This window comes from Crocodylus siamensis, chromosome 15 (genome assembly GCF_052110815.1).
Source record: "Crocodylus siamensis isolate JL-2025a chromosome 15, ASM5211081v1, whole genome shotgun sequence".
In the NCBI taxonomy this organism is placed as follows: Eukaryota; Metazoa; Chordata; order Crocodylia; family Crocodylidae; genus Crocodylus; species Crocodylus siamensis.
Window position 1 is genome coordinate 575,001 of NC_143409.1, and position 26,458 is coordinate 601,458.

Here is a 26,458-nt window from a genome sequence, read left to right on the forward strand (position 1 = left end):
GGCTCCCGGCACCCGCTGCTTTGCCCGCGGCCGCCGGGCGCCGCCTCTCCGCGCCCCCGCTGGCTGCCGCCGCGCGGGGCCTGGGCTCCTCCGGGCGGCGCGGGCGCGGGGGGCGGCGCATCGCGGCTGGGCTGCCCGCTGCTGCCCCCGCCCGCCCGCACGGCCCGGGGCGCGGGGCGCGGCGGCGGCGGCGGCGGCGGCGGCGGCGGGGAGGCCCCGGGCGGCCCGGCCCGGCCCGCGGGACCATGTGAGCGCCCCGCGCCCGGCCCAGCCGCGCCGCGCCGCGCCGAGCCGGCGGGACAGGGTAAGGGCGGCCGGGATCGCGGCCCGGGGCCGGGGCCGGGGCCGGGGCCGGGGCGCGCAGCGGCTGGACAGCTCCCGCCGCGCCGGGCCGGGCCGGGCCCAGCCGGTCTCTGCCTGCGAGCGGGGCCGGGGCCGCCAGGCCGCATCTCCCACGGCCCGAGCCCCACGGGATCCCGGCCCGGCCACGCGGGGCGATGGGCCAGGCCGGGCCGGGGGCACAGGGCGCTCGGCCGGGGGCGCCCGCGGGCTGCGGGCACGGGTCCAGTGGTGCCAGGGGTGCGAATCCACCAGTGCCAGGGGCCTGGGGATACATAGATTTCATAGACATTGGGGCTGGAAGGGACCTCGGGACATCATCGAGTCCAGCCCCCGCCCAAAGGGCAGGAAGTCAGCTGGGGTCACAGGATCCCAGCAAGATGAGCATCCAGTTTGCTCTCGAAGGTATTCAGTGTAGGTGCTTGAACCACCTCCGCTGGCAGGCTGTTCCAGACCTTGGGGGCTTGGACAGGAAAGAAATTCTTCCTTATGTCCAGCCTGAAACGGTCTTGCAGGAGTTTGTGACCGTTCGACCTCGTCATCCCTCGGGGTGCTCTGGTGAACAGACGTTCCCCCAGATCCTGGTGGTCACCCCGATAAACTTATAGGTGGCCATCAGATCACCCCTGAGCCTGCGCTTTTCCAGGCTAAAGAGTCCCGTGGCTCTCAGCCTGTCATCGTAAGGTCTGTTTTCCTGACCTCTGATCATGCGCGTGGCTCTCCTCTGGACTCTCTCAAGCTTCTCCACATCCTTTTTGAATTGTGGAGCCCAAAACTGGACGCAGTACTCCAGCTGCGGCCTCACCAAGGCCGAGTACAAGGGGAGAATGACGTCCCGGGATTTGCTCGAGAAGCATCTATGGATGCAAGCCAGCGTTTTGGTCGCTTTATTAGCCGCAGCATCGCATTGGAGGCTCATGTTCATCTTGTGGTCAATGATGACCCCCAAGTCTCTTTCTTCTGTAGTGCTAACCAACGTAGCACTGCCGAGCCTATAAGGAAGCTGCAGGTTTTTCCTCCCAAGGTGGAGACCCTTGCATTTTTCGGTGTTAAACACCATGAGGTTCTCGTTCGCCCATTTGCTGAGCTTGTCCAGGTCAGCCTGGATCACCCGCCTATCTTCTGGCGTAGATGCTTTGCCCCAAAGTTTGGTGTCATCGGCGAACTTGGCCGGTCCACTCCTGACTCCAATGTCCACATCGTTAATGAAGATGTTGGACAGGATGGGTCCCAGGACAGAGTCTTGAGGGACCCCACTGGTCACAGGGCACCACGATGAGTGACTGCCATCAATCACAACCCTCTGGGTCCGACCATGAAGCCAATTTCCCAGCCAGCGGATCGTGGTGGAGCCAAGGCCACAACTGGGCAGTTTGGCCAAGAGGTGATCATGGGATACCAGATCAAAAGCTTTTTTGAAGTCAAGATATATGACATCAATCTCTTCTCCCTTGTCCAGGTGATAGGTCACCTGGTCATAGAAGGAAATGAGATTGGTCAAACAAGACCTACCCGCAACAAACCCGTACGGGTCCAGTGGTGCCAGAGGCCGGGGATGTGTGTCCAGCAGTGCCTGGGGGCTGGGGGTGCAGGTCCAGCAATGCCGGAGGCTGGGACTCAGGGCCAGAGGCACTGGGATGTGGGGTGTGCGGTGGCATCTCTGGGGCAGGGCTTGCACCCGGGTCCAGGTGACAGTATTGGGCTGGTGGCTGCAGCCCAGCGTGGGGCTCAAGCTGCTTTTGGTCCTGCCCGGGGGGCAGCATCAGGCGGTGCTCTTGGGGCCTCGGCCACTCACCCACCTTGCAGCCACCCTGCATGTCACCGGCCTGGCGCGGGCTCTGCAGGCTGGAGTGATTTGCACTCTGCTCCGGCAGCTCCTCCTACACTGGCACCGGCTCAGGCTTCACAGGCTAAAAATACCGCGCGGGCTGGCCTCAGCAGACACGGGATTAGGCTGGCTGGGGCCGGGCTGTGCGGACATGCCTCGATGGGGCACCGGCTGCAGCGCCCACCTGCTGCAGACGGGCGGTCCTGGGGGCGGCCGGCTGTGCCGCCTCGCCGTGCCCGTGGCTTCTGGCCAGGCAAGTCCATGTCAGGATGGCCACGTGGGCAGGGTGGCGCCCTGTGCCACCACCTGGGCTAGAGCACGGTGGCTGCGGGTGGGCGCCGTGACTGCTGGCTGGGGCTGGCACCCCAGGGGTGTGACGCAGGCTGGGCACTGGGCAAAGCACGTGGCTGGAGGGGAGCCCGGGCACAGGGCATTCACCTGCCCTGGCCGCTGCGTCATGCTCCAGGTCGCTCCGGGGTGTCGGCACCGCTTCATCGGGGCCAGGCACCGGGCAGCTGCGTCCGCTCCTGGGTCAGAGGCTATTTATAGCCGAGCGCGTCTGAGCCGCGGTGTCTTGGCCTGTGACGGGTCCTTGATGGCCCTGCCAGAGCATCCTGGGCCCAGGGTGCTGGCGGGGCTGGGCAGGGGCTGCTGTAGGATGGGTGAAGGGTCTGGCTGGGGCGGGGGGCCACAGCCGCCCGATGCCTGACCTGGCGCTGCCCCCTGGCCCGTGGCAGGTCGGTCCCTGTGGCTCCCCGGCATGAAGCTGAAGAAGCAGGTGACGGTGTGCGGCGCCGCCATCTTCTGCGTGGCCGTCTTCTCGCTGTACCTGATGCTGGACCGCGTGCAGCACGACCCTGCCCGGCACCAGCATGGGGGCAACTTCCCCAGGGTGAGTCTCCCGTCGCAGGCCCGTGCCGCCTGCCCCCTCCGCCCGCGCCGCTGTGCCGGGGTCGCTGGAGCTGCAGGCGGCTGCGGGAGCGAGGAGTGGGGGGCACAGGCCCCCCTCATGCCGGCTCCTGTGCCCGCAGAGCCAGATCTCGGTGCTGCAGAACCGCATCGAGCAGCTGGAGCAGCTGCTGGAGGAGAACCACGAGATCATCAGCCACATCAAGGACTCGGTGCTGGAGCTGACGGCCCATGCGGAGGGGCCGCCACTGCTGCTGCCCTACCACACGCCCAACGGCTCCTGGGTGCTGCCCCCCGAGGCGCGGCCCAGCTTCTTCTCCATCTCCCCGCAGGACTGCCAGTTTGCCCTGGGCAGCAAGGGCCACAAGACGGAGCTGCAGGTGAGCCAGGGCCCAGGGAGCGGGCGGGGGCAGGCCCCATGGCCGCAGCGGCCTTGCTGACCCAGTCCTGGCCCCGCAGATGCTGGCCGTGTACTCGCTCCTGCCCTTTGACAACCAGGATGGTGGGGTGTGGAAGCAGGGCTTTGACATCACCTACGAGCCCCATGAGTGGGATGACGAGCCCCTGCAGGTCTTCGTGGTCCCGCACTCCCACAACGACCCAGGTGAGCGGCAGGCTGCAGCAGGCCCTCTCCCGGGTGGGGTGGGAAGGGGCTTGTCCAGGGCACACGGCCCCCAGGCCGAATGCCCCAGGCCATCTCCTAGTGCGGTGCGCTGGATGGGGCTCCAGCCCCCCCAGGGGAGAAGGCCATGTTCCCAGCGGGCCCGCAGGCCCTGCAGCAGGGCTGTGTGCTGGGCGCAGGGGCAGTGCAGGCTGTGCAGTGCTGAGCACCGGGGCAGGGCAGGGTGTGCTGCGCTGGGCACGGGGGTAGGGCTGTGCTGTCGGGCTGTGCCATCCTTTGCTGTGTGGGGTCACTGCCTCGCTCTGCCCAGGCTGGATCAAGACCTTCGACAAGTACTACTACGACCAGACCCAGCACATCCTGAACAGCATGGTGCTGAAGATGCAGGAGGACCCGCGCCGCCGCTTCATCTGGTCCGAGATCTCCTTCTTCTCCAAGTGGTGGGATAACATCAGCTCCCAGAAGCGGGCCGCCGTGCGCAGGTGCGGGGGGCAGGGGCTGGGGACCCCCGGCCAGTCAGTGCATTACCCTGAGCCGTGTAGGCGGGGGAGCTGCCTGTCGGCCCTGGGACTGGGCCAGCTGTGTGCAGTCCCCACCGGAGGGACGTGGGGGTCAGGCAGCAGCCTTGACTCGAAGGCATCCTTGTGGGGCTGCCCACGGAGCCCTATCTGTGGCGGGTTCTGTGGGGTGGGCTTGCCTATGCTCGCTGCCCCACACTCGCCCTCCCCCCAGGCTGGTCGGGAATGGGCAGCTGGAGATGGTGACGGGCGGCTGGGTGATGCCCGACGAGGCCAATTCCCACTACTTTGCCATGATCGACCAGCTCATTGAGGGGCACCAGTGGCTGGAGAAGAACATCGGTGAGTGTTTGGGGGGCAGGGACCTCACAGCCCCCTGGCCCAGCTGGGGCTTGGTGGGGCCTGGGACTGGACTGCAGAGTCTTGGCCCCCTCCCCACTGGAGTCTCCCTCCAGCTTTGGGAAGGGCAGGGTGTGAGCTGCAGCACAGGGTGGCTGGGCCGTGTTGCCCTGATGCATCTACCCCCCCCAGGTGTGACCCCACGGTCTGGTTGGGCAGTGGATCCCTTTGGGCACAGCCCCACCATGCCCTACCTGCTGAAGCGCGCCAACCTGACCAGCATGCTCATCCAGCGCGTGCACTACGCCATCAAGAAGCACTTCGCCGCCACCCAGAACCTGGAGTTCATGTGGAGACAGACCTGGGGTGAGCGGCTGCTGCCTGGGGGCAGGGAACAGGGCAGGGGGCTTGGCACTGTCGCTGGCTAGCCTTGGTGGGCTGCTGAGCCCCCCCTGTCTGGAGCCACCAAGGCTCTGGGCTGCATTGGGAGGAGCGGTGCCAGCAGATGGAGGGCAGTGAGTCTGTCCCTCTATTCAGCATGGGGGAGGCCACATCTGGAGTCCTGTGTCCAGCTGTGGCCCCCACTACAGGAAGGAGGTAGACGAACTGAAGACAGTGTAGGGGAGGGCAAGGGAAATGGTCATGGGGCTGGGGGACAGGACTGGTGACGAGAGGCTGGGGGAACTGGGCTTGAGTCTGGAGAAGAGAAGACCGAGGGGGATTGAATAGCAGCCGTCACCTCCCTGCCGGGGGGCTGCAAAGAGGATGGAGCTGGGCTGGTCTCAGTGGGGGCAGATGACAGGACAAGGAGCAATGGGCTCAAGCTGCAGCAGGGGAAGTTGAGGTGGGATATAAGGAAAAACTTTCGTATGGGAAGAGTAGTAAAACACTGGAACAGGCTCCCCGGAGAGGTGGGGGAGTCTCCATCCTTGGAGGCTTTTAGGACCTGGGTAGACAAAGCCCTGGCTGGGATGTTGGAGTTGGGGCTGGTCCTGCTCTGAGCAGGGGGTTGCACTAGATGTGACCTCCTGAGCTCCCTCCCAACCCTAATCTATGATTTCTCCCTAGTGCCCTCCCCATCATGGCCCCCCAGCTCTTGCTCTTGTCGCAGTGCTCCCTGCCCTCCTCTTGCACCCTGTGCCCCTTCGGCTAGAGCCCAGGCACCATCTCCTGCAGGCTGCCCCTGCGGTGCCAGGGCGCTCTCACCAGCCCCTGCCCAGGTCATAACGATATAAGAACAGAAAAGCTGCCATGTCCTGGCTCAGACCCTGTGTCCTGTCACACAGCGGCAGAGAACAGAGGCTGGAAGGGAGAGTGACTGGGTCTGACCAAGGTTTTCCCCTGCTCCTCGCCTCCCAGCACCCTCCAGCACCGAGGGTCCAGGCCGTGCCCTCACTCCCCTGCTCCGTGGCGACTGACACCCCTTTCCTCCAACCACGTGTCCAGTCCTTTTTGGACCTGGCTGCCCTCTCAGCGGCCACCACATCTGGTGCCACGGGTCCCATGCTTGAATTCACGCTGCGTGAAAAAGAGTGGCCTGGTGGTCGTTTCAAACTTCCTGCCTGCCCGGGCCCTGCTGTGACCCCTCCTTCTTGTCTGCTGCGAGACAGCCAACGCCAAGTTCCTATTTCCTTTCTCTTCACCCGTTTCTGGTAGTAATTTGTAAACCCCTTTCTCATGGCCCCCCTCCAGCCCCTCTTTTCTGAGCTGACCAGGCCTGGCCTTAGCCTGTCCTCCTAGGGAGGCCCCTCCACACCACTCCTCATCCCTGTTTCCCTTCTCTGGGACTTCTCCAGTTCCCCTACATCCCCTGCACTCTCTGTCCTGTTCACTAGTCCCTTCTTCATCACCCCGATGTACTGTTTGCCACTTCTGGTCCTGGCCCCCGTGGCTCTGCTGCGCCGCAGCCCCTTCCCCCTGTTGGCTGCTCCCTCGTGCCCATGGCCAGCTCACTCTCCTGTCACTGCCGTGGCTGGAACAGCCCCGCCGGGGTGACTGTGCCCCCCCCGGGCCATCGCCCACCCTCTGGCTCCGGGTGGGGCCCAGGTTGTTGATGCCCCGAGCCCGTTCCCATGCCCACATGCCCTGGGCGTGCGTGCCCAGCCCTGCCGTGCTGGGAGGTTGTGCCGGCCGCACGCAGTGCCTGGGCTGTGCCTGTGACTGGTTCGGCCTCCGCAGATCCGGACTCCAGCACCGACATCTTCTGCCACATGATGCCCTTCTACAGCTACGACGTGCCCCACACCTGCGGCCCTGACCCCAAGATCTGCTGCCAGTTCGATTTCAAGCGCCTGCCCGGTGGGAGGATCAATTGTCCCTGGAAGGTGCCACCCAGAGCCATCACCGATGCCAACGTGGCTGAGAGGTGAGTGCCGCGGCATCGCGAGCTCTGGGACAGCCCCTGCCCGGCAGGACCGAGCCGGTGCCGGTCCCACGCCGGCCCCAGCTCAGCCACGGCTGCTGATCCCGCGCAGGGCGCAGCTGCTGCTGGACCAATACCGCAAGAAGTCCAAGCTGTACCGCAGCAAGGTGCTGCTGGTGCCGCTGGGCGACGACTTCCGCTACGACAAGCCCCAGGAGTGGGACGCCCAGTTCCTCAACTACCAGCGCCTCTTTGACTTTCTCAACGCCCGCCCTGGCCTCCACGTGCAGGTACCACAGGGGGGACCCCTGACCTGTCCCCCGCGGGGCCCCCATAAGCCGTGGCCCATGCCTCACAGCCACGGCACCGCAGGCGCAGTTTGGGACCCTCTCCGATTACTTCGATGCCCTCTACAAACGGACGGGCATCGTGCCCGGGATGCGGCCGCCCGGGTTCCCGGTGCTGAGCGGCGACTTCTTCTCCTATGCGGACCGCGAGGATCACTACTGGACCGGCTACTACACCTCCCGGCCCTTCTACAAGAGCCTGGACCGTGTGCTAGAGTCCCACCTCCGGTGAGGGGCCGGCGCGAGGCAGCCTGGGGCAGGGGCGGGCGAGGCAGGGCAGAGGCCTGGGGTGCAGGGCGGTGCAGCGGGTGACAGCCCTGCGTCCGTGCCAGGGGGGCTGAGATCCTGTACAGCCTGGCGCTGAGCCACGCGCGGCATGCCGGCATGGACAGCCGGTACCCGCTGTCGGACTACGCCCTGCTAACCGATGCCCGCCGCAACCTGGGGCTCTTCCAGCACCACGATGCCATCACCGGCACTGCCAAGGAGGCCGTCGTGGTGGACTATGGGGTTCGGTACGTGCTGTGCTGGGGTGGGGGGGTGAGGCAGGTCTCCAAGGGGTCATGCCACCTTTTCGGGGTGCCAGGGGTGGCCTCCTCTCCCCAGGGTATGTGGTCCCCAGAGGGGCTTGGGGGGCTGCGCTCTCCTTGCTCCAGGGCGCAGGGGTCCCAGGGGCCATGGGGGGCTACCCCGGCAGGGTTGGGGTGTGTGGCCGTCGGGGGCTGGCCGGGCGGCACTGCTGACTCTGCCTCTGGGCCTCGGCCCCGCCACTCCCAGGCTGCTCCACTCCCTGATGAACCTGAAGCGCGTCATCATCAACGCCGCCCACTACCTGGTGCTGGGGGACAAGGACGCCTACCACTATGACCCCACCGCCCCTTTCCTCGGCACGGTGAGCCAGACCCTGCCCCTTGCCCTCACCAGGACGTCGGGGCTGAGTCCCGCGGCCTGCGTGCTCTCGGCGGTGGCCTCTCGCTGGGGCTGACTCGTGTCTCCTGGCCAGGATGAGACGCGGCTCAACCAGGACTCGCTCCCGGAGAAAACCATCATCAAGGTGGACGAGGCACCCAGGTAGGAGCTGCTAGGGCTGGGGGGAGGCTGCGGTCGGGGGAGGGGTCCTGATGGCGCAGGGGTATCCCGGGGGTCCCGCCTGTGCTCACTCTGCCCCGGGTGCCTGGCGGGTCCCTCCCACCCCAGCAGGTTCGTGGTCGTGTTCAACCCGCTGGAGCAGGAGCGGCTGGGCGTGGTGTCGCTGCTCGTGGACGTGCCGCGCGTGCGGGTACTGACAGAGGACGGGCAGCCCCTGGCCGTGCAGCTCGGTGCCCACTGGACCTCCGCCACTGACACGATGCCCAACGTCTACCAGGTGCGCCCGCCGTGCCCCCTGCTCCCCCGGGCACCCCTTCCTTCTGCAGGCTGCGGGGGCTGGCACCTTCGGAGCCAGTGCCTGGCGCGCACAGCCCCTGCTCTGAGCTGCCCGCCTGGGGGCCTTGCCCCACTGCACTTGCCCTCTGCACGCCCTTTCCCTCCCTCTGCCATGGGTGCCTTGCCCCTGCAGCCCAGAGACCCCCTTGCCTCTCCCACCCGGGGGTGAGCTGAGCATCCCCTCCCCACGGTGCCCCCAGCATCCAGCAGGCTGAGGGCTTGTCCCGGGGGATCTGGGCTGCAAGGTGGGCCCAGCTCACGGCCCCCCGCCCACGCAGGTGTCGGTGCCAGCCCGGGTGCCGGCGCTGGGCCTGGCCGTGTTGCAGCTGAGCCGTGGCTTTGAGGGCCACGCCACACTGACGGCCTCCACTCACCTGCACCTGCATGGCCGTGACCTGCCCGTGCGCAAGCATGACGCCCTGCCACTGCGCGTGCTGCCCGCCGCCGCCAGCGACTTCTGCCTCGAGACCCAGCACCTGCGCGCCTGCTTCGCCGGCCCCACCGGCCTCCTCCAGGTGCGTGGCAGCGGGGCCAGGCAGGCAGGGTGGGTGCAGCGTGGGCAGGGGGTCCCTGGCCCGTGGGCTCACTGCCCTGGCTGCCCCGGCAGAGCGTGCGGCGGGCGGGCGAGGAGCAGGACCAGCGACTGAGCAGTGAGTTCTTCATCTACGGCACCCGGACCTCCAAGGACAAGAGCGGGGCCTACCTCTTCCTGCCCGACGGCGAGGCCAAGGTGAGGCCTGGGCATCGGGCTCCAGGGCGGCTGGGGCTGGCTCTGGCTGCCCCGAGTATCAGGCTTCCCTGGGTACCAAGCTTTTCTCCCATCCCTTCTCAGCCTTATGCCCCCAAGGACCCCCCCATAGTGCGTGTGACCGAGGGACCCTTCTTCTCGGAGGTGGCGAGCTACTACCAGCACGTGCAGCAGGTGGTGCGGCTCTACAACGTGCCAGGTGAGGGCAGGGCAGGGCCAGGCCGGGTGTGTTTGGGTGCCCCTGTGAGAGCCCGGGGACCAGGCAGGTGGCTGGATGGGTCCCCGGGCAGCTGGCCAGGCTGGGGGGCAGCAGCAGGGCCCAAGCCATGCTGAGCCCTGACCGCAGCTGCCCGCAGGGGTGGAGGGGCTGTCCCTGGAGGTGTCCTGCCTGGTGGACATCCGCGACCACGTCAACAAGGAGCTGGCGCTGCGCTTCAGCACCGACATCGAGAGCGAGGACACCTTCTTCACCGACCTCAACAGCTTCCAGGTGCCCGAGAGGGTGGGGGCAGGCGGGTGGGCCCCAGCCCCTCCGGCGGGTCCCATGGCTGGAAGGGACCGGGCGCAGCCTGACTGGTCCCATCCCACTGGCAGATCCAGCCGCGCCGCTACCTGAAGAAGCTGCCACTCCAAGCCAACTTCTACCCCATGCCGGCTATGGCCTACATCCAGGACCGGCGGAGCCGCCTGACACTGCACACGGCCCAGGCGCTGGGGGTGTCCAGCCTGAGCAGCGGTGAGTGCCAGGCAGCCGCCACGCGGCTCGTGCCCCGGGGGTCTGCCAGCCCACGGTCGCTGGCACGGAGGCGCAAGCCTATGCTGCGGAGCCAGTCTCCGAGGGGATGCAGACGCTGGGCGCCTGCAGCGCTGGCTCTCGGGGCATGGCTGGGCAGGGGATGCTGCCCCAGGGCTCTGGGCTGGGAGCTGCTGTGCGCCGGCCCTGCAGCAGACCCCAGCGGGCCCAGGGCTCAAGTGGGCAGGGCGGCACGTGCCTGCTCAGCCAGCCCTGCCGGCTCTCGCAGGCCAGCTGGAGGTGATCCTGGACCGGCGGCTCGTGCAGGACGACAACCGCGGGCTGGGCCAGGGGCTGAAGGACAACAAACGGACGTGGAGCCGCTTCCGGCTCCTGCTGGAGCGCCGCACCACGGCCAACAAGGTCAGGGGCTCACGGGGGTGGGGAGGGGGCAAGCCCGCTGGTCCGGGCCCGGAGAAGCAGGGTTGAGGCGGGAGGGAGCATCAGCACGGCACGAGATCCCTTCCCTCCCTGCACCCAGCTGCGCGGCCCCGGGGCGGGCGCGTGGGGAGGTGCCCAGCTGGCCGTGTCTGGGCCCCGGTGCCTGGCGGCTCCTCACGACCTGGCTCTTCTCGTTCCGCCCTGCTGCTTCCCTCCCCTCCGTGCTCCCCCAGCGCTCCAGCTTCTTGTCCAAGCTGGCCTCCGTGTTTAGAGACCTGGCCGCCCCCGGCACCAGCACTGGCAGCCAAGAGGTAACGGGCGCCCGTCCCGTGTGCTAGCCGCTGGTATCCGTAGTGTAGCGCGGGCCCTGCTGCCTGCCTGTAGCCAGCTGGTAGTCAGCAGTAGAGTCGCCTGGGGGTCCTGGCTGGGGCGCCAGGGCTGGCAATGGGGGCTGGTGTGCCGGTGCCCCATGGCAGCCCTGCCCCTCACCCTCCAGCCCAGGTCTGCCTGGGGGATGGGGTGTTATTCCCCGGCCAGGTTGGGGGCAGGGAGCTAGAAACCAGCACTGGGCAGAGCCCCCACCCTTGCTGGTCAGCCCCTGCCCCCGGTGGCTTGGACCAGGGTGCGAGACACCCCCCGCCCATGGCAAGGCCTGGCCAGATACCCCGTGTGCCGGGCCCTGGTGTGCTCACTGTGTGGCTCGCTGCGGTGCAGGTGCAGGACAGCCGCCCCACCAGCTTCCCCTCGCTGCTGAGCCACGCCACCTCCATGCACCTCAACGCCGAGGTCCTGGTGATGCCTGTGGCCCAGGAGAAGACGGCGCTGCCTGCCCTGCGCTCCTTCCTGCCCCTGGCCGGCACTGTGCCCTGCGACTTCCACATCCTCAACCTCCGCACGCTGCAGGCCGAGGTGAGCTCCGGCTGGCTGGACAAGGCGGAGGGGCCCCTGCTCCCGGGGGCTAGCGCCCCGACCGGTGCTGCCCCAGGGCGGCTCTGTGCCAATTGCGTCCGCTTCCCCAGGACGACTCGCTGCCCTCGGCTGAGGCCGCCCTGATCCTGCACCGCAAGGGCTTCGACTGTGGGCTGGAGGCCAAGAACCTGGGCTTCAACTGCACCACCAGCCAGGGCAAGGTAGGGGCAGAGGCAGCGCTGGCTCTGGCGCCGCCCAGCCCTCCCCTTGGCCTCGCCTGCCTGCCCTGGTGCTCTGCTCCCTGCGGGCAGCGACGGGCTCTCAGGGCACCGGCTGGCAGGGGCGCGGGGCGGCTTTGGGCCACGCGCAGGGCTGCGGAGGTGGGGCGCACCCACCGCGACCCGGAGCAGCCCCTGCACACGGGTGGTGGCCAGGGCCACAGGAGGTGCGAGCCGTGCCGGGGCCGTGCCCCGCTCTCAGCCAGCGTCTCCCCCCTGCAGCTGGTGCTGGGGAGCCTGTTCCAGGGGCTGGAGGTGGGCTCTCTCCAGCCCACCTCGCTGACACTGATGTACCCGCTGGGCACCGCCTCCGCCAACAACACTGTGATCCACCTGGAGCCCATGGAAATCGCCACCTTCCGCCTCCGCTTCGGCTAGGCCGTGCCACGGAGCGCGAGCGGCCTCGGGCACGGGACTCCGGGCAGCAGGAGGTGGCGCAGCCGGACTCGTAGACCCGCGGCTGCTGTCTGTGACTGCGAGCCGCCGCTCGTCCGGCAGGGGCAGGGGCAGGGGCAGGGGCAGGGCGGGACCGGCGGGCACCGCCGTCCAGCGGCCGCCCCGGCGGCAGGACCCCGTGGCCCCGGCCGCCTCCCAGCCCAGGAGCAGCCGCGGGGCTGGGGCGAGGCGCCGAGCGTGCCCCAGCGCCGCCCGCGGGGTGGCGGGCCGCGCGGGACGGGCACCGGCTTGGCTGAGCACATCACGAGCTTCTAGGAAACACGTGCCCTGTGTCCGTGCGCCGGGGCTGCGCTGCGCCTCCCGCTGCCTTTAACCAGGGTGGGGGCGTCGCGGCGTGGGCCGGGCGGTCTCGCGCGGCCTGCCGGCGCCTGCCCGGTCGCCCCGGGGCTGCCTGCACGGGCGGGGCCGAGCGCGGCCAGGGAACGGTGCTCGGCGCTGTCCCCACGCCGGCCCGTTCCCCGGGACTGGATGGCGGCCCACGCCGGGGTGCTGAGCCCCTCTCCTCGCCCCGGCGGCTCGTTAGCATCCGCGCTGCTCCTGCCTCCCGGCCGGTGCCGGCGGAGGGGGCGCGGCGCCTTCCCGTCTCCGGCCGCCGAGCGCGAGATGCGGCTGCGCGGGCTCGTGCTGGGGCTGGGGCTGGGGCTGCGCCGGCACGGGCGGGCGCCCCGACGTGCGCCCTGCGGGGGCCGAGCCCGCGGCCCGCCCCTGCGCGAGGGCTGCGCCGGGCCCGCGCCTCTCGCACAGCGCCGAGCTCGGCTTCTGCAACCGCCCGGCCCCGGCCGCGTGCGCTCCGGCGAGCCCCGGGGGGCGCCGCGGCCGGTCCGCCGCTCGGCTCCCGAGTCAACGCGCCCCGCCCCGCCATAGGCCTCAGGGCCGCGCCCCGCCCCTGGGCGGAGTCGGCGCCGTGGCGTCATCGGGGGCGGGGTCGGCGGCGGGAGCGGCGCGGCCGGGAGTCGCCATGGAGCAGCCGGTGAGCGCGACCCCCGCGCCCTTTGCCCTCGCCTTCCCTGACACGTGACCCCATCCCACGGGGGGCCCCCATGGCCCCGCCCCACGTGACCCTGGCCCCATCTCGGCGGGCCCCCACGTGACCCCGCCGCCGCCCTGGGGGTCCCCATGGCCCTCCCCTGGCACAGTGACCCCCAGGCCCCACCGGCCCCTCCCGTCCCCGCTGCTGCCCCCCAGTCCCACCCCCAGGCCTCTGCCCACAGCCCGCCTTTGCCCCCCGCCGTGGGCCACGGTGCCTCACCCCGTGGGCCCTGCCCTGCACGGCCGGGGTGCGGGTGCCCGCCGGGGCTGGGGGCGGGGGTGCCCCAGTCCGCGCTGCCCCTGAGGCCGGCCGTGCCGCAGGCGGCGTCGGGGCAGCTGCGGGCGCAGGGCAACGAGCTGTTCCAGGCCGGGGACTACGAGGCGGCGCTGGCCGCCTACACGCGGGCGCTGAGCCTGAGCGACCGGACGCCGGAGCGAGCCGTGCTGCACCGCAACCGCGCCGCCTGCCACCTCAAGCTGGTGAGACCGCGGGGGCGGGCAGGGCGCCACAGGTTTGCACACGCGCCAGCCTGCCCGGCCCGACCCAGCCTTCGCATCACGCCCCGACACGGACTCGAGGCAGGGCGGGCCGGGTGGGCACGGAGCCGTTGGGCTGCCCCCGCCGCCGCGCTGTGGGCCCGTCCCTGAGCCCCGGGGCCCGTAACGGCCCGCAGGGCAGGGCAGGGCAGCGGGGTCCTGGTGCCTGGGGCCGCAGCCCAGCCGGTGCTGGGTCACGAGGAGCGAGCAGGGCCCCGGTGCTGGGCTCCCCGGGGCACCCTCCAGGAGGGGGCCCACAGGCTCCGATGTCCCTGGGGCTCGTCGCTGCCCTCTGGCCCCAGCAAACTCCTGCCCCTGCGCAGGGCGCGGCACACGGGGCTCGTGCAGACTGAGCGCGTGCGCGGGGGCGACTCCTCTCTGCCGCCGCGTCTCCCCGGGGCAGGGGAGGGGGCTCCGGCCCCTCAGCAGCAGGCGCCACCGGGATCGGGGCTAGCGAGACCCCATGTCCAGCACCGCGGGCGGCACGGATCGGCCTCCCTCACCCACGTCTGTCTTTGCAGGAGGATTATCTCCAAGCAGAAGCCGACGCATCGAAAGGTACCAGAGGGCTGGGCAGGGGTCAGGCCAGTGTGGGCGCCATCCGCCAGGGCTCCGGCCCCCTGACGCCCCTCTCCCCCGTGCGCAGCCATCGAGGCGGACGGACGTGACGTGAAGGCGCTGTTCCGCCGCAGCCAGGCGCTGCGGCAGCTGGGCCGGCTGGACCAGGCCGCCCAGGACCTGCAGCGCTGCGTGAGCCTGGAGCCCCGGAACAAGGCCTTCCAGGAGGCGCTGCGCGACCTGGGCAGCAGCGTGCAGGAGAAGGTGGAGCCCCCACCCCTGCCCCTCGCCCCTGGGCCAGCTGCAGCCCCTGCTGCGTGTTGGAGCCCGTCCCTCCCCCCTGACTTGCTCGTTTGTCTGTCCCAGATGACGGCCATGTCCTGCACGGACTCCAAAGTGCAGCAGATGTTCCAGATCCTGCTGGACCCTGCGGAGAAGGATGCAGACAAGAGGCAGAAGGTGCGTGGGGCGGGGAGGGGGCAAGCTTGGCTGGGGGCCAGGGGCTCTGAGAGGGCGAGTGGGGGGTGTCACACAAGCTGTGGTGCTGAGAGGCCGCCACGGCCCTGGGCGCGGAGCCTCTGAGCTCTGCCCGTGCGGGAAGCGGCTGCTTGAGGCCCCGCAGGGGGCAGCTGTGGCAAGGCCCTGCCGGGGTGCCCGGTGCATAGGGGCCTGGGTGACAGCTGGTCCCGGCTCCTCGGCAGGGGCATGGGCTCCGGTGGGGCGGCGCATGGGCGCTGGCACCTGGCCGTGACTCTTGCTCCCTCGCAGGCTGCGCAGAACCTGATCGTGCTGGCGCGTGAGGAGCCGGGGGCGGAGAAGATCTTCCAGAGCGATGGCGTGCGCCTGCTGCAGCAGCTGCTGGAGGCAGGCGAGGCTGACACCATGCTGGCTGCCCTGCGCACCCTGGTCGGCCTCTGCTCTGGCCACCGCTCCCGGGTAGGGCCATGCACCACACCGCGCTCCCCCATCCCGTCAGCCGTGCCAGGGGGAGGACTCCCGCAGCAGCGGTCTGGCTGACCCAGTGGTTGCAGCCCTGCTCGGACCAGTGTCTCATCAGTAAGGCCTCTCTGCCCTTGCTGCTCCCCTGAGTGCTGGGGGCTGTCCGCCATCCTTGATGGGCACAAGGTGCTAGGGCCAGGGGTGTGGCAACAAGAGGCCGCATGTTGACCTGGGGCTGGTGCTGGGGCTGGGCACCCGGGGCTCCCCGGCAGCAATTGTCCCTCTGCTCGCAGACCATGGCCATCCTGGCGGAGCTGGGGGCGCTGCGCCTCTCAGGGCTGCTGGGAGCGGAGCATGAGCAGGTCTCGCTGGCGGCCTGCAACCTGCTGCAGGTCATGATCGATGCGCTCAAGGAGGGGCTGCAGCGGGACGTGCGTGGCAAGGAGGACACCCTTGTCCTGGGTGAGTGACGGGTGGCACCGCGGGCCTGGCTGGTGCTGCCTTCCCTGGGCTGTAGCAGCCGCAGCCTGGGAGGCCCCTCCCCACAGGGAGAGGAAAGAGCAGGAGAAGTGGGCACCCCTCTTGGCACCTCATGCCATGGCCCAGCCTTCTGCTGTGGGGCCCCCGGATCTGGTTCCTGCTGAGGGGGCGCAAGAGGCAGCTGTTGCTGGGGTGCTGCTGGCAGCCTTGGGGGCTGGGTTGTGAAAGAGCTGCATGCCCCAGTGCCCAGCTGGCAGGGTGGGGCACGCTGACCTCCTCTGGCGCTGGCTCTGGGCAGACTCCTCAAAGGATCTGAAGCTGCTGATCAAGAGCCTCCTGGAGCTGCTGACACGGGAGGAGGCATCGGCACACGGCCGTGACAACGCGCTCAACCTGCTCATCCAAACTGTGCCCCGCAAGTCGCCGCGGGAGCCCAACAACAGCCTCACGCTCTGGGTCATCGACCAGGGTAAGGGCAGCAGGCCAGAGACGCCCAGAGCCCATCCTGGCACCAAGCACCCTGTCCAGCCCTGGGCAGGCGCTGGTTCCTGGGCTGGGTGCAAGTCCCCAAGCTTCTCCCCTGTGTTCTGGGCTGTGACCCTGCCCCTGAGCGCGTGATCACATCGCTGCAGGGCTGAAGAAGATCCTGGAGGTGGGGGGCACGGTATGCTGGGCCGCCAGGAGCCTGCCCGTGACCGAGAACAGCTGCATGAGTGCCGCCGTCCTGCTCAGCAAGCTCTACGGGGACCTCAAGTGCGATGCGGAGCGCGAGAACTTCCACCGCCTGTGCGAGGACTATGTGAGGTGAGGGGCTGGCAGCGGGGCTGGGCACTGCGCTGGAGCCCGGGGGTGGGGGAGAGGGGTGGGGAGGCAGAGCAGTGCTGGGGGGCTCCAGCGCTCGGCTGCCACGAGCCTCCCGTTGGGCTGCTCGAGTGCCTGGGTCCTTGTCACTGTCCCCGTCGGTGGCTCTGGGACTGCGGTGCCGGCAGAAACTTGTGACTGGGAGATCCCAGCACCAGCCTCATCTTAAAGAACGAGCACACGCTCCGCTTGGTGGCAAAGGCTCCTCCAGGTTTATTGTCTATGAGGCGTGGCCCCGGCACAGCTGTGACCTGACAGGGTGTGAGGATGTGCCTGCCCGTGACAAGGTATCAGCACCACCGTGCAGGATCCCCTGGGTCAGGACAAAGGTCTCGAGCTTTCCAGTTCTCCTTTTGCGCAGCGGCCAAAGCAGATGACGCGTCACCTTCCGCCTGCGTCTTGAATATCTGGAGCTGTCCTGAGTGCGCCAGGCTTCTGTCCCTGCACCACCTGCTCTGCCTCTCCCCTCACCCACTTATCCATGCTCTCCCTGTCCATGCCCCCCCCCCGCAGGTCCCGGGACCTCCTGGTCAACTTCCTCCGGGCTCTGGCCAAGCTAGCGACCTACCTTGCCAGGGAGGAGGCTCTGGCCGGGGTGCCCAGGGACTGCAGGGCCCCTTCCTGTCCCTAGTGCGATCCTGTCTCCAGGCAGTTTCTCTGGGCTGCATCCGCTGGGTCCTTGGACATGTTCAAGGGCAAATGGGCGCTGTGCGGTGCGCTCTGCTCCATGTCCCACCTCAGTGCGCTTGTTTTAAACCTCTGACCTTGCTCCTGTCCTTGTTATGTCTTTAGTTGTCAGCTATGTCTACCTGGTGGCCTCCTCTTCGAAGGCAAGTTTTATAGCGTGTCCTAGTGGGCATCAGCATGCGTTCCTTAGGCAGCAAATAGGCCTGATCAGGGTGTTCTTGTTGCACCCCACACTTTGCACAGCCATCTCCCCCTCCCATCTCCTGGCCTAGGGGCTGAGTTTTGCTTGCGTACGGAGTTTGTGCCTGGGTCGGGTTTGCTGCTCAGACCCACTCCAGCCAATGCTGTAGCACATCGATTGATGCATGCTGGTCAGGCATGCAGCCAGGCTCTGCCCCCTCTCAGCCAGCCCCTCTGTTGAACATGTCTGGCGAGCCAGGAGGACAGAGCCTGCACCCACCCTGGCCTCAGCTGTGCCCAGTACTGAGGTTGGGGTGGACGCTGCGATGGGAAGCGCTGGGCCTGCCGTGTGCCATGGTACTGGGGTGTGGCTGGCGCCCTGGGGAGCCCTGGCCTCCCATCCTGCTGCTGTCCCTGCAGGAGCTGGTTCGAAGGGCATGGGCTGGCGGGGAAGCTGCGCGCCATCCAGACGGTGTCATGCCTGCTGCAGGGCCCTGCGGAGGCGGGGAACCGGTTGCTGGAGCTGGATGGTATCATGGAGAGCGTGCTGTCGTTGTGTGCCTCCTCGCACGAGGCTGACCAGCTGGTGGCTGTGGAGGCCCTGATTCATGCGGCCGACAAGGCCAAGCACGCCTCCTTCATTACGGCCAATGGCGTCACCTTGCTCAAGGAGATCTACAAGCACAGCGAGCGTGACAGCATCCGCATCCGTGCCCTGGTGGTGAGGCCACAGTGCCCTGGGGGTGGCGGGGCTGGCGGGGGCTGCTGGTGCCCAGTGGCCAGAACCATGCAGGGCTCTGCAGCCAGGCTCTGAGCAAAAGTGGGGTTTGGGGTGCAATGGCAGGGGTGCGCCAGGGCTGCCGGACCCACTGGATTGGTGAGCCTGTCCCGACAGGGCTCCTGGGTGAGGCCAGGGGTTGGGAGCTCCACAGACAGGGCGGTATCACCGGCTCTGGCCCTGATGCACCGCTCTCCCCAGGGGCTCTGCAAACTGGGCTCTGCCGGCGGCACTGACTTCAGCATGAAGCAGTTTGCCGAAGGCTCCACCCTGAAGCTGGCCAAGCAGTGCCGCAAGTAAGTGCCTGGGGGTGAGGGCGCACTGGCAGCGGGGCCAGGCAGAGGGCGGGGGGGGGGGTGCCACGGGTGCAGGCTCACGGCTGCCCCTGTGCAGGTGGCTGTGCAACGAGGCGATCGACGCAGGCACGCGGCGCTGGGCAGCCGAGGGGCTGGCCTACCTCACCTTCGATGCTGATGTCAAGGAGGAGTTTGTGGAGGACAAGGCTGCCTTGCAGGCCATGTTCCAGCTGGCCAAGGTGCTGGGGGGGGCATGGGGAAGAGGGCAGGGGCTGTGCTGTGTAGGAGGCTGCATACTTAACTGGGGGCAAATGGGATGGAGCGGGTGGTGGTGCAGTGGGTCCCTGTGGCACCCAGGGCTGCTCTGGTCAGCAGTGGCCATTCACTGAGCGCTGCCCACTGTTCCCGCAGTCAGAGGACCGGAGTGTGCTCTTTGCTGTGGCCTCCACACTGGTGAACTGCAGCAACAGCTACGACCACGAGGAGCCGGATCCCCAGATGCTGGAGCTGGCCAGGTACGCCAAGCAGCACGTCCCGCAGCAGCACCCCAAGGTGAGGGGGCAGAGCCGGCCCTGGGGGTGAGGCCAGGGTCAGGGCCCAAGTGGTGCAGGACGGGGCATGGGTGGAGGGAGCCTGGCGCAGGTGGGTGCTGGGGGGTGTACAGCGCTGGGCTTGGGGCATGGCAGGCCTCGCACTGGCGCTGACAGGCCTGTCCCTCTGCACCAGGACAAGCCGGACTTTGTGCGGCGGCGGGTGCGGAAGCTGCTGGCCGCTGGCGTGGTGTCAGCTCTCACCTGCATGGTGAAGAGCGAGACCCCGGCACTGACCAGCTCCTGCCGAGAGCTCATCTCCAGGTGAGGTGCTGCATGGGGTGGGGGATCCCCATGCCTAGCACTGCTCCCCAGCCTGGGGGTCAGGGGCTCCCCTATGGGCTGGGGGTTGCCAGAGCCCTGGCTCTGTCCAGGGTGGAGGGTGGGAAAGGCCCTACTGGGTTGCCCCAGGGTGGGTGGGGGCAGGATCGGCAGCGGGCTAGGGGTGGGGGGCTGGGAGCCCGGCGCTGGGCCTGGCTGACCATGACCGTGGCTGCGTCTGCTGCGTGGCCGCAGGGTGTTCCTGGCCCTGGTGGAGGATGCCGAGGACCGGGGTGGTGTGGTCGCCCAGGGAGGAGGAAAGGTGAGGCCCAACCCTGGTGTGGCCCAGAGGGCGTCCAGCCCTCTAGGCCTGCTGTGCATGCGGGGTGGGTGCTGCTGCGATGGGGCGGAGGGACGGGACCTGGGCTGGGCCTGGCGTGGGGGGACTGTTGACATCCCCGCAGTGCAGCTATGGGGGCTGGGCCTTGCGTGGCCCCATGGGGCGTCTGCATCGCCCATCCCCCCAGGACTCGGCACTGACTGCGGCACTCTGCTTTCAGGCCCTCATCCCACTGTCCCTGGAGGGCACGGAGGTGGGGCAGGCCAAGGCTGCACAGGCCCTGGCGAAGATCATCATCACTTCCAACCCCGAGATAGCCTTCCCTGGAGAGCGGGTAGGATGGCTGGGCACAGTACAGGGGGGGTCCTTCCCCAGGGGGTTGTGTTGCAGGTTGCGGACCCCCCAGCCAGGGGCCCCGAAGAGGCTGATTTGTAGGGAGGAGGGAAGGGGGCCTGACTAGCAGGAGGGGCTGGGAGGTATAGTTGTTACCCCAGGGCCCTGGGCTGCAGCCTGCCTCCCTGCCTGGCCCGCAGGACGTGTCCGTGTCCTTTGCCTATAGGCCAAGGTCTCGGACAGGGCCTGTGCCAGGGGCTCCTGGGCTGATCTGTTCCCATCTGTGCTGGACTTGGCCAGGCTCATGCGAGCCCAGCTGGGTGGTGACATCCCTGCCCTGGCCTCGCGGGTCTGGGGGTGGCCCCGCAGCTCCTGACCGCCCATCTCCCTAGATCTACGAGGTGGTCCGGCCGCTGGTGAGCCTCCTGCAGCTGCAGCGCAGTGGCCTGGAGAACTTTGAGGGGCTGATGGCTCTGACCAACCTGGCAGGGACCAGCGAGCAGCTGAGGTAGGGCCCGGAGGCCCAGAAGGGGGGAGCGCCTCGGCTCTGGCTGTCATCTAGGGCTGTGTCCTGGGAGCGCCGTCAGCCTCCTCCACCCACAGCCCTGACCACAGCTGGCAGGGGCCTTGCCAAGCCCCACCTTGCCACGGGTTCCTGCTAGCGCTGTCCCTTCCTCGCTGCAGGCAGAAGATCCTAAAGGAGAAGGCGGTGCCCATGATCGAGGGCTACATGTTTGAGGAGCATGAGCTCATCCGCCTGGCCGCCACAGAGTGCATGTGCAACATGGTTATGAGCAAGGAGGTGAGCCCCAGGTGGGCGGGGGCAGCCAGGGCCTGCGGTGCAGGAAGGGAACGCAGTAGGCATTGCATACCTGGGCTCTCGCGAAGCTTGGGCAGTTCCACGGGGCTTTCCTGTGAGCTGGAGACCTGGGCTAGGCCGGATGGCCGTGCGCTGGAGACTGCCGGCTCAGTAGCCGCAAGCAGAGGGTGGTAGCGATGGTGCCGTGTCGTGAGACCGTGAGTGGTGCAGGCAGGGTCAGGCTGGCGTCCCGTCCCCAACAGTGGCAGGGGCCGGTGCTTTGGAAGGAGCGTGCTGAACAGGTGCATCAAGGGCAGCGGGGACCAGCCTTGTGGCCACAAATCAACCCGCAGCCTCCCTGAGTGCTGCTCTGCTTTCTGCTCCCTGCCGTATCTGCCACTGCTGCCTGCCCGCTCCCCAGTGGGCCTGTGCCCCATGCAGACGGCTGGTGCCTCTTGTGTTGCGGGTTGGCCACCCTTCATCTACAGGGATCAAGGCCCAGACCCCCCTGTTCATTGCCCTTCCCAGCATCCTCCCTCCTTGGTTGAGAGATGCATCTCAGATGTTTCATGTAGTTCCCAATACACCTGTCACCCCTGAGTTTGGGTCCTCTTGTGAACTTAGCTGGACTCTGCCCCTGCAGCCCTCCTGTGGCAATGAGTTCCACAGGTTAACTGCACACTGGGCCAAAAAGTCCTTCCTTTTGTTAGTTCAGATCTGTCTCCTGTGGATTTCGGGGGGGAGGGGGGCTAGTTCAGGATTCAGGGGCTTGGTGAACAGCAGCTCTGTGGTCTCTGTCTAGGGAGCAATGGGATTTTACAGACCTCTGTCCTGTCCACTCTCGGGCTTTTCTTTTCCGAGCTGCAGGGTCCCAGCCTTTAGTTTCTCCTGATCTGGCAGCTGCTCCAGGCCCCTGATCATTGCGGTTGCCCTTCTCTGCACCTTTTTCAACTCTGCTACAGCCTTGTTGAGATGCAGGGACCAGCCCTGCACGCTGGATTCAGGACATGGGTGCGCCACAGATCAGTATAAGGGCACAAGGGTGATCTCCATTTCGCTTACATTTCCCTTCTTTATGATGCCCAACTTGTCACTGCTGCCCACTGAGCTGTTATTTTGAAAGAGCTCTACAGTGACGCCAAGGTCTCCTTTCTGAGTCATGGTAGTTAGTTCAGGACCTCAGGCCGTGTACGTAGAGTTGAGGTTATTTTCCCTGTATGCATTATATTGCACTTGTCAATGCTGAAGTTCATCTGCCATCCTTTTGCCCGCTTGCTCAGCTCAGGGAGGTCTTTCTGCTCCTCTCCGTGAGCTTGGCCCTTGGCTACCTGGGATAATATGGTGCCATCTGCAAGTGGGGGATTTTGCTGTGTACCCATTCACAGACCTTTGCTGAACATGCTGAACTCAATCAGGCCTAGTGCAGCTCCTCACTTCTGACCTCCTTTGTCAGGCTGGCAGGAGGTTTTGTGTGAAGTCCCATGGGTCTGTCCTGGGCCTGGCACTGTTCAGCAGGCTTAGCAGTGATTTGGGTGCTGGAGTAGAGAGCTTCCCAGGCAAGTCTGCAGGTGACCCCAAACCAGCACATGCTGGGGGACAGGCGCGGCCTCCAGCAGGATCTCCACAGGGTGGAGGCTGGGCTGGAGCCAGCAGGGCGAAGTGCAAGGCTGACAAATGCAGGGTGCTGCAGCTTGGCGAGAGGAAAGAAAAGCACAGACACGGATGGGAGGTGCGTGGTGGGGCGGAGAAGGATCCGGGGGTCGCAGAATCACAGCAAAGTCAGGCTAGAAGCACCTCTGCAGGTCGTCTGGTCATGGCAGGATCATCCCAAAAAGTCCTTGTCTAACCCAGGGGTGACCAGCTGTGCTACACATGGCACTGGCAGTCTCTGTGTGCAGTGCACGGGAGATGGAGGGGACAGGCAGCAGATGGTGTAGGGAGCAGAAAGCAGAGCATCAGATTGGGCAGGGAGCTGAAAGTAGAGTAGCAGATCAGGCTGGGAACACAGGGCAGGGAGCAGGAAGTGGAGCGGCAGATTGGGCAGGGGGAGGGGTTTGGAGTGGCACTCAGGGAGTGCAAGACTTCATTTGTGGCCCCCCTGCCAATCTGACCTGTTCCTAAAACTCCACCAATGGGCCCATGCCACACAGCTCCCGGCCCGTTGTCCCCGGACACCAAAAGCACCGTGACCTGTGACAGGTGAAGCAGGGTGCTGGGAGCACCCTGCTGCTGCAAGGGGTGTCAAAATGTGCTCGAGAGACTTAAGGAAGAGGCTGTGCCCCTGCTACAGAGGAAGGCAAAAACCCCACATCCATCCATCTGACCACGAGTTTGTGTGCTCTAAGTTCACGCCATGGCTGCGTGTCCCGCTCCCTGTAGCAATGCAGAAAAGGTGCTCTCCTGCCGTCTCTCTGGCAGCCCCCGGGGGCATGCAGGCCGCTACCATGTCCCTTCACAAACCGTCTTTCCTATACACTGACCACTTAGTTGGTTCTCTCAATCTCCCCCAAAAACGAGGAGCCCCGAGCTGCTCGCAGTCCTCTAAATATGTGCTGGGCACGGAGATGGCATCACCTCCCGTCCTGTTGATGCAGCCTGGAACCACGTTCAGCGTTTTGCTGCTGTGCCATGTTGCAGATTCATGTCGGGTCTTTGGCCCACTGGGAGGATGTGAAAGTGATGGGACGCTTGGGAGAAAGCGGTCACGAGAGGGGAAGTCACGATCCCAAGACGGGGAAGCAGAAAGGCAGCAGAACTGGTGTGTAAGGTTGCCAAAAGGCGGATTTCACCCAGCTCCAGGAGTCCGTGGGCATGGTGCCAGGGGGCGACCGACAGAGATTAGCTCAGGTGGGCTGGGTGCTTCTAGAGGACCTGGTGCTGGATGATAACAAGAGAGATGATCAGAGAGCTGATGATGATGGGAGACGGGCCAGGTAACAGAGGACTGGAAAAGGGCCAACATAGTGTCCCTCTAAACAAGGTAGAAAGGACCCGGGGAACTACAGACCAGATAGCATCACCTCAGTACCTGGGAAGTTACTGGAGCAGATACTAAGGAAGACCATGTGCAAGCACCCGGAGGAGGAAGGGCTGATCGCAAGCAGCCACCAGGGATTATGAAAAACATCATGGGAAGCCCGATCTCCTTCTTTGGCAAAGTGCTTGGGTGGATGAAGGGAATGCTGCGGGTGTTGTATCTGGACGGCAGCAAGGCTTGTGACGAGGCCCCACGTGATCTTCTCATAAACAAATGGGAGACATGTGGGCTGGATAAAACTACTACAAGGGGGAGAGAAAACTGGCTCAATAGTTCCAGGAAAAGAGTAATTATTAGCGGGTCCACGTCTGAATGGCAGGAGGTTTCGAGTAGAGTCCCACAGGGTCTGTCCTGGGCCTGGTGCTGTCCAACCTGTTTATTAGACTCGGATACTGGCAGAGGAAGCTTCTTGAGCAAGTTTGCGGATGACAAAACTGGGAGGGATTGTGAACAGCCTGGAAGATGTGAGCACAATTCGGAGGGATCGTGCCAGACTGGAAAGCTGGTCTGGAGCAACAGGATGAAGCTCAGTGTGGACAAAGGCAAGGTGCTGCACATGGGAGAAATGATGAAAACACCAATACAAATGGGGACACACGGCTGGATGACAGCTCTGTGGAAAAGGACTTGGGGGTCCCGGTAGAGCACAGACTCAACAGCAGTCTGCAGTGTGATGCAGCCACACAAAAGGCGGATGCAGTTTTGATGCACGAGGCACAAGACAGGAGGTGATGGTGCCTCTCTGCGCGGCGCTGGTCAGGAACCTGTGTGCAGCTCTGGCCCCCACGTTTGAAAAGGATGTGGAGAAGTTTCTAGAGGCAGCAACACGTGATCTAGGCTTGGAAAGCAGTCATGTGTGGAGAGGCTGAAGGAGCCGGGCGTGTTCAGCTTGCAGAAAAGGCGCTTCAGCGGGGCCACGACAGCAGCGTGCAAACACCTGAAGGGCTGCCCTAAATGAGGAAGAACCGCTGATTTTTCCTGTTGCATCAGGGAGCAGTTCATGGGCCAATGGCTTCATGTTGCAGCAAAGGAGGTTTGGATTGAAGGCCAGGAAAGGCTCTGCACTGTCAGAGCAGGGAGGCTGTGGGCTAGACACCCAGGGAGGCCGCGGACTCTCTACTGGGGGTGTCGAGGAGAGGCTGGACAACCACCGGGCTGGGATGATGTAGGTGTAGCGGTGCCTGGAGGGAGCTGTGAGGGGCAACACGCATCCAGGTCGCTGGGAGAGCAGGAGACCCCAGCCTGGAGCAGGTGGACATGGGAGGGACCGAGCAAAGCAGAGCCCCACAACTGGCCTGGGCGGGAAAGATGAAAGCAGCTGGGCCAGGCTGGGGGGCGATGCGTGGGGGCTGCAGTGATTAATGCCCTTCTGGACTCCTGGGCTTTGCTGCCACATGGGGCCACGAAGGAGTTTTTCCCACTCCTGCTGCTACAAGTTCCAGGGGTTCTGTTGCCTTCCTCAACTTTGGTGCTACTTGCAGCCGGGGCTGGGGGTGGTGATGGGGCTGTGCCAACGCTTCTGCCGGGTCCAAAGCCAGAGGGATCCTGCCCCTGTGCTCAGGCTCAGGGTGATGCTGCGCTGGCGGGGCAGGAAGGAATTCGACCCCATGGCCGGATCGGCGCTGACTGGGGGGCTTCCCTTCCTCGGCCGCAGGAGACGCGGCCTCTGCCTGGGGTCGCGGGAGTGCGTTTGAACAGCTCCCCCCGGGCGGTCGGCGGCGTGGGGCAGGAGGGGCGCAGGGCTCTGACGGGCGTGCCCCCGCGCTGCAGGTGCAGGACCTGTTCCTGGCCGAGGGCAGCGACCGCCTGAAGCTGCTGGTGCTCTACAGCGGCGAGGACGACGAGAAGCTGCGGCGGGCGGCCTCGGGCGCGCTGGCCATGCTGACCTCGGTGCAGCCCCAGATCTGCCGGAGGATCCCCGAAGTGGTGAGCGGCAGCTGCGGGTCCCGGGGCGGCGGCCGGGGGTGGGGGGCGGGCGCCGGGCGCCGGCCCGGGCCGCCCCGCTCAGCGGCGCGCTGTCCCCGCAGACGGAGCACTGGCTGGAGGTGCTGCAGGCGCTGCTGCTGAGCGCCAGCGCCGAGCTGCAGCACCGCGGCGCCGTCGTGGCGCGGAACATGGTGGCGGCCGACCGCGACGTGGCGGCGCGGCTGGTGGCGAGCGAGGCGCTGGAGATCCTGTCGGTGCTGGCCAAGGAGCACGAGGACAAGCCGCGCGTGGCCCGCGCCGCCCAAGAGAGCCTGGCGCGCGCCGTGGCCTACGGCCTCATCCAGCCCAACCCGCAGCAGGCCTGAGCCCCGCCCCGCAGCTCGCCGGGGGCCGCTGCGGGATCCGCGCTCCCGCCCGCGGCGCACTGCGGGGGGGCCGTGCCCGGAGCTGCCGCCGGCTGCGCCAATACAGCACTTTGCACCCAGCGCGGCCTCCGTCTCTTCCTGCGGGTTGCCGTGGCAACACTGGAGCAGGCGGGGCGGGAGGCCGGAAGTCCCGCCCGCCAGGGCCCCG

General features: G+C 66.8%; 2 protein-coding genes across 6 annotated transcripts; both read left to right on the top strand.

The window, feature by feature from the left end:
• The first annotated feature begins 157 nt into the window (after positions 1 to 157).
• MAN2A2 (mannosidase alpha class 2A member 2) lies at positions 158 to 12,316 on the top strand. 4 transcript variants are annotated; one of them, XM_090029410.1, is made up of 23 exons: positions 158 to 304; positions 2,905 to 3,059; positions 3,199 to 3,456; positions 3,536 to 3,680; positions 4,009 to 4,180; positions 4,431 to 4,558; positions 4,748 to 4,921; positions 6,734 to 6,920; positions 7,030 to 7,207; positions 7,290 to 7,492; positions 7,597 to 7,779; positions 8,042 to 8,156; positions 8,268 to 8,335; positions 8,462 to 8,630; positions 8,968 to 9,204; positions 9,297 to 9,419; positions 9,522 to 9,636; positions 9,794 to 9,927; positions 10,032 to 10,173; positions 10,460 to 10,593; positions 11,326 to 11,520; positions 11,631 to 11,741; positions 12,021 to 12,316. In XM_090029410.1, the coding sequence occupies exons 2-23, from the start codon at positions 2,928 to 2,930 to the stop codon at positions 12,174 to 12,176; spliced, it is 3,459 nt and encodes a 1,152-aa protein (XP_089885536.1). In that variant the 5' UTR covers positions 158 to 304; positions 2,905 to 2,927; the 3' UTR covers positions 12,177 to 12,316. The 4 variants fall into 4 exon arrangements, with proteins under 4 accessions (XP_089885536.1, XP_089885534.1, XP_089885533.1 ...); XM_090029408.1 differs by lacking the exon at positions 158 to 304 and adding an exon at positions 2,215 to 2,420 and having other exon boundaries at positions 8,465 to 8,630; XM_090029407.1 differs by lacking the exon at positions 158 to 304 and adding an exon at positions 2,218 to 2,420.
• A 479-nt stretch (positions 12,317 to 12,795) lies between these two features.
• Positions 12,796 to 26,370, top strand: UNC45A (unc-45 myosin chaperone A). 2 transcript variants are annotated; one of them, XM_090029412.1, is made up of 20 exons: positions 12,796 to 13,224; positions 13,605 to 13,763; positions 14,342 to 14,378; positions 14,467 to 14,642; positions 14,745 to 14,837; positions 15,147 to 15,314; positions 15,611 to 15,779; positions 16,096 to 16,266; positions 16,430 to 16,601; positions 17,946 to 18,246; positions 18,505 to 18,599; positions 18,697 to 18,838; positions 19,011 to 19,151; positions 19,326 to 19,453; positions 19,706 to 19,772; positions 20,011 to 20,124; positions 20,516 to 20,631; positions 20,808 to 20,925; positions 25,730 to 25,885; positions 25,987 to 26,370. In XM_090029412.1, exons 1-20 carry the CDS (start codon positions 13,213 to 13,215, stop codon positions 26,248 to 26,250), a joined length of 2,799 nt encoding a protein of 932 aa, XP_089885538.1. In that variant the 5' UTR covers positions 12,796 to 13,212; the 3' UTR covers positions 26,251 to 26,370. The 2 variants fall into 2 exon arrangements, with proteins under 2 accessions (XP_089885538.1, XP_089885537.1); XM_090029411.1 differs by having other exon boundaries at positions 13,082 to 13,763.
• Positions 26,371 to 26,458: the final 88 nt, after the last annotated feature.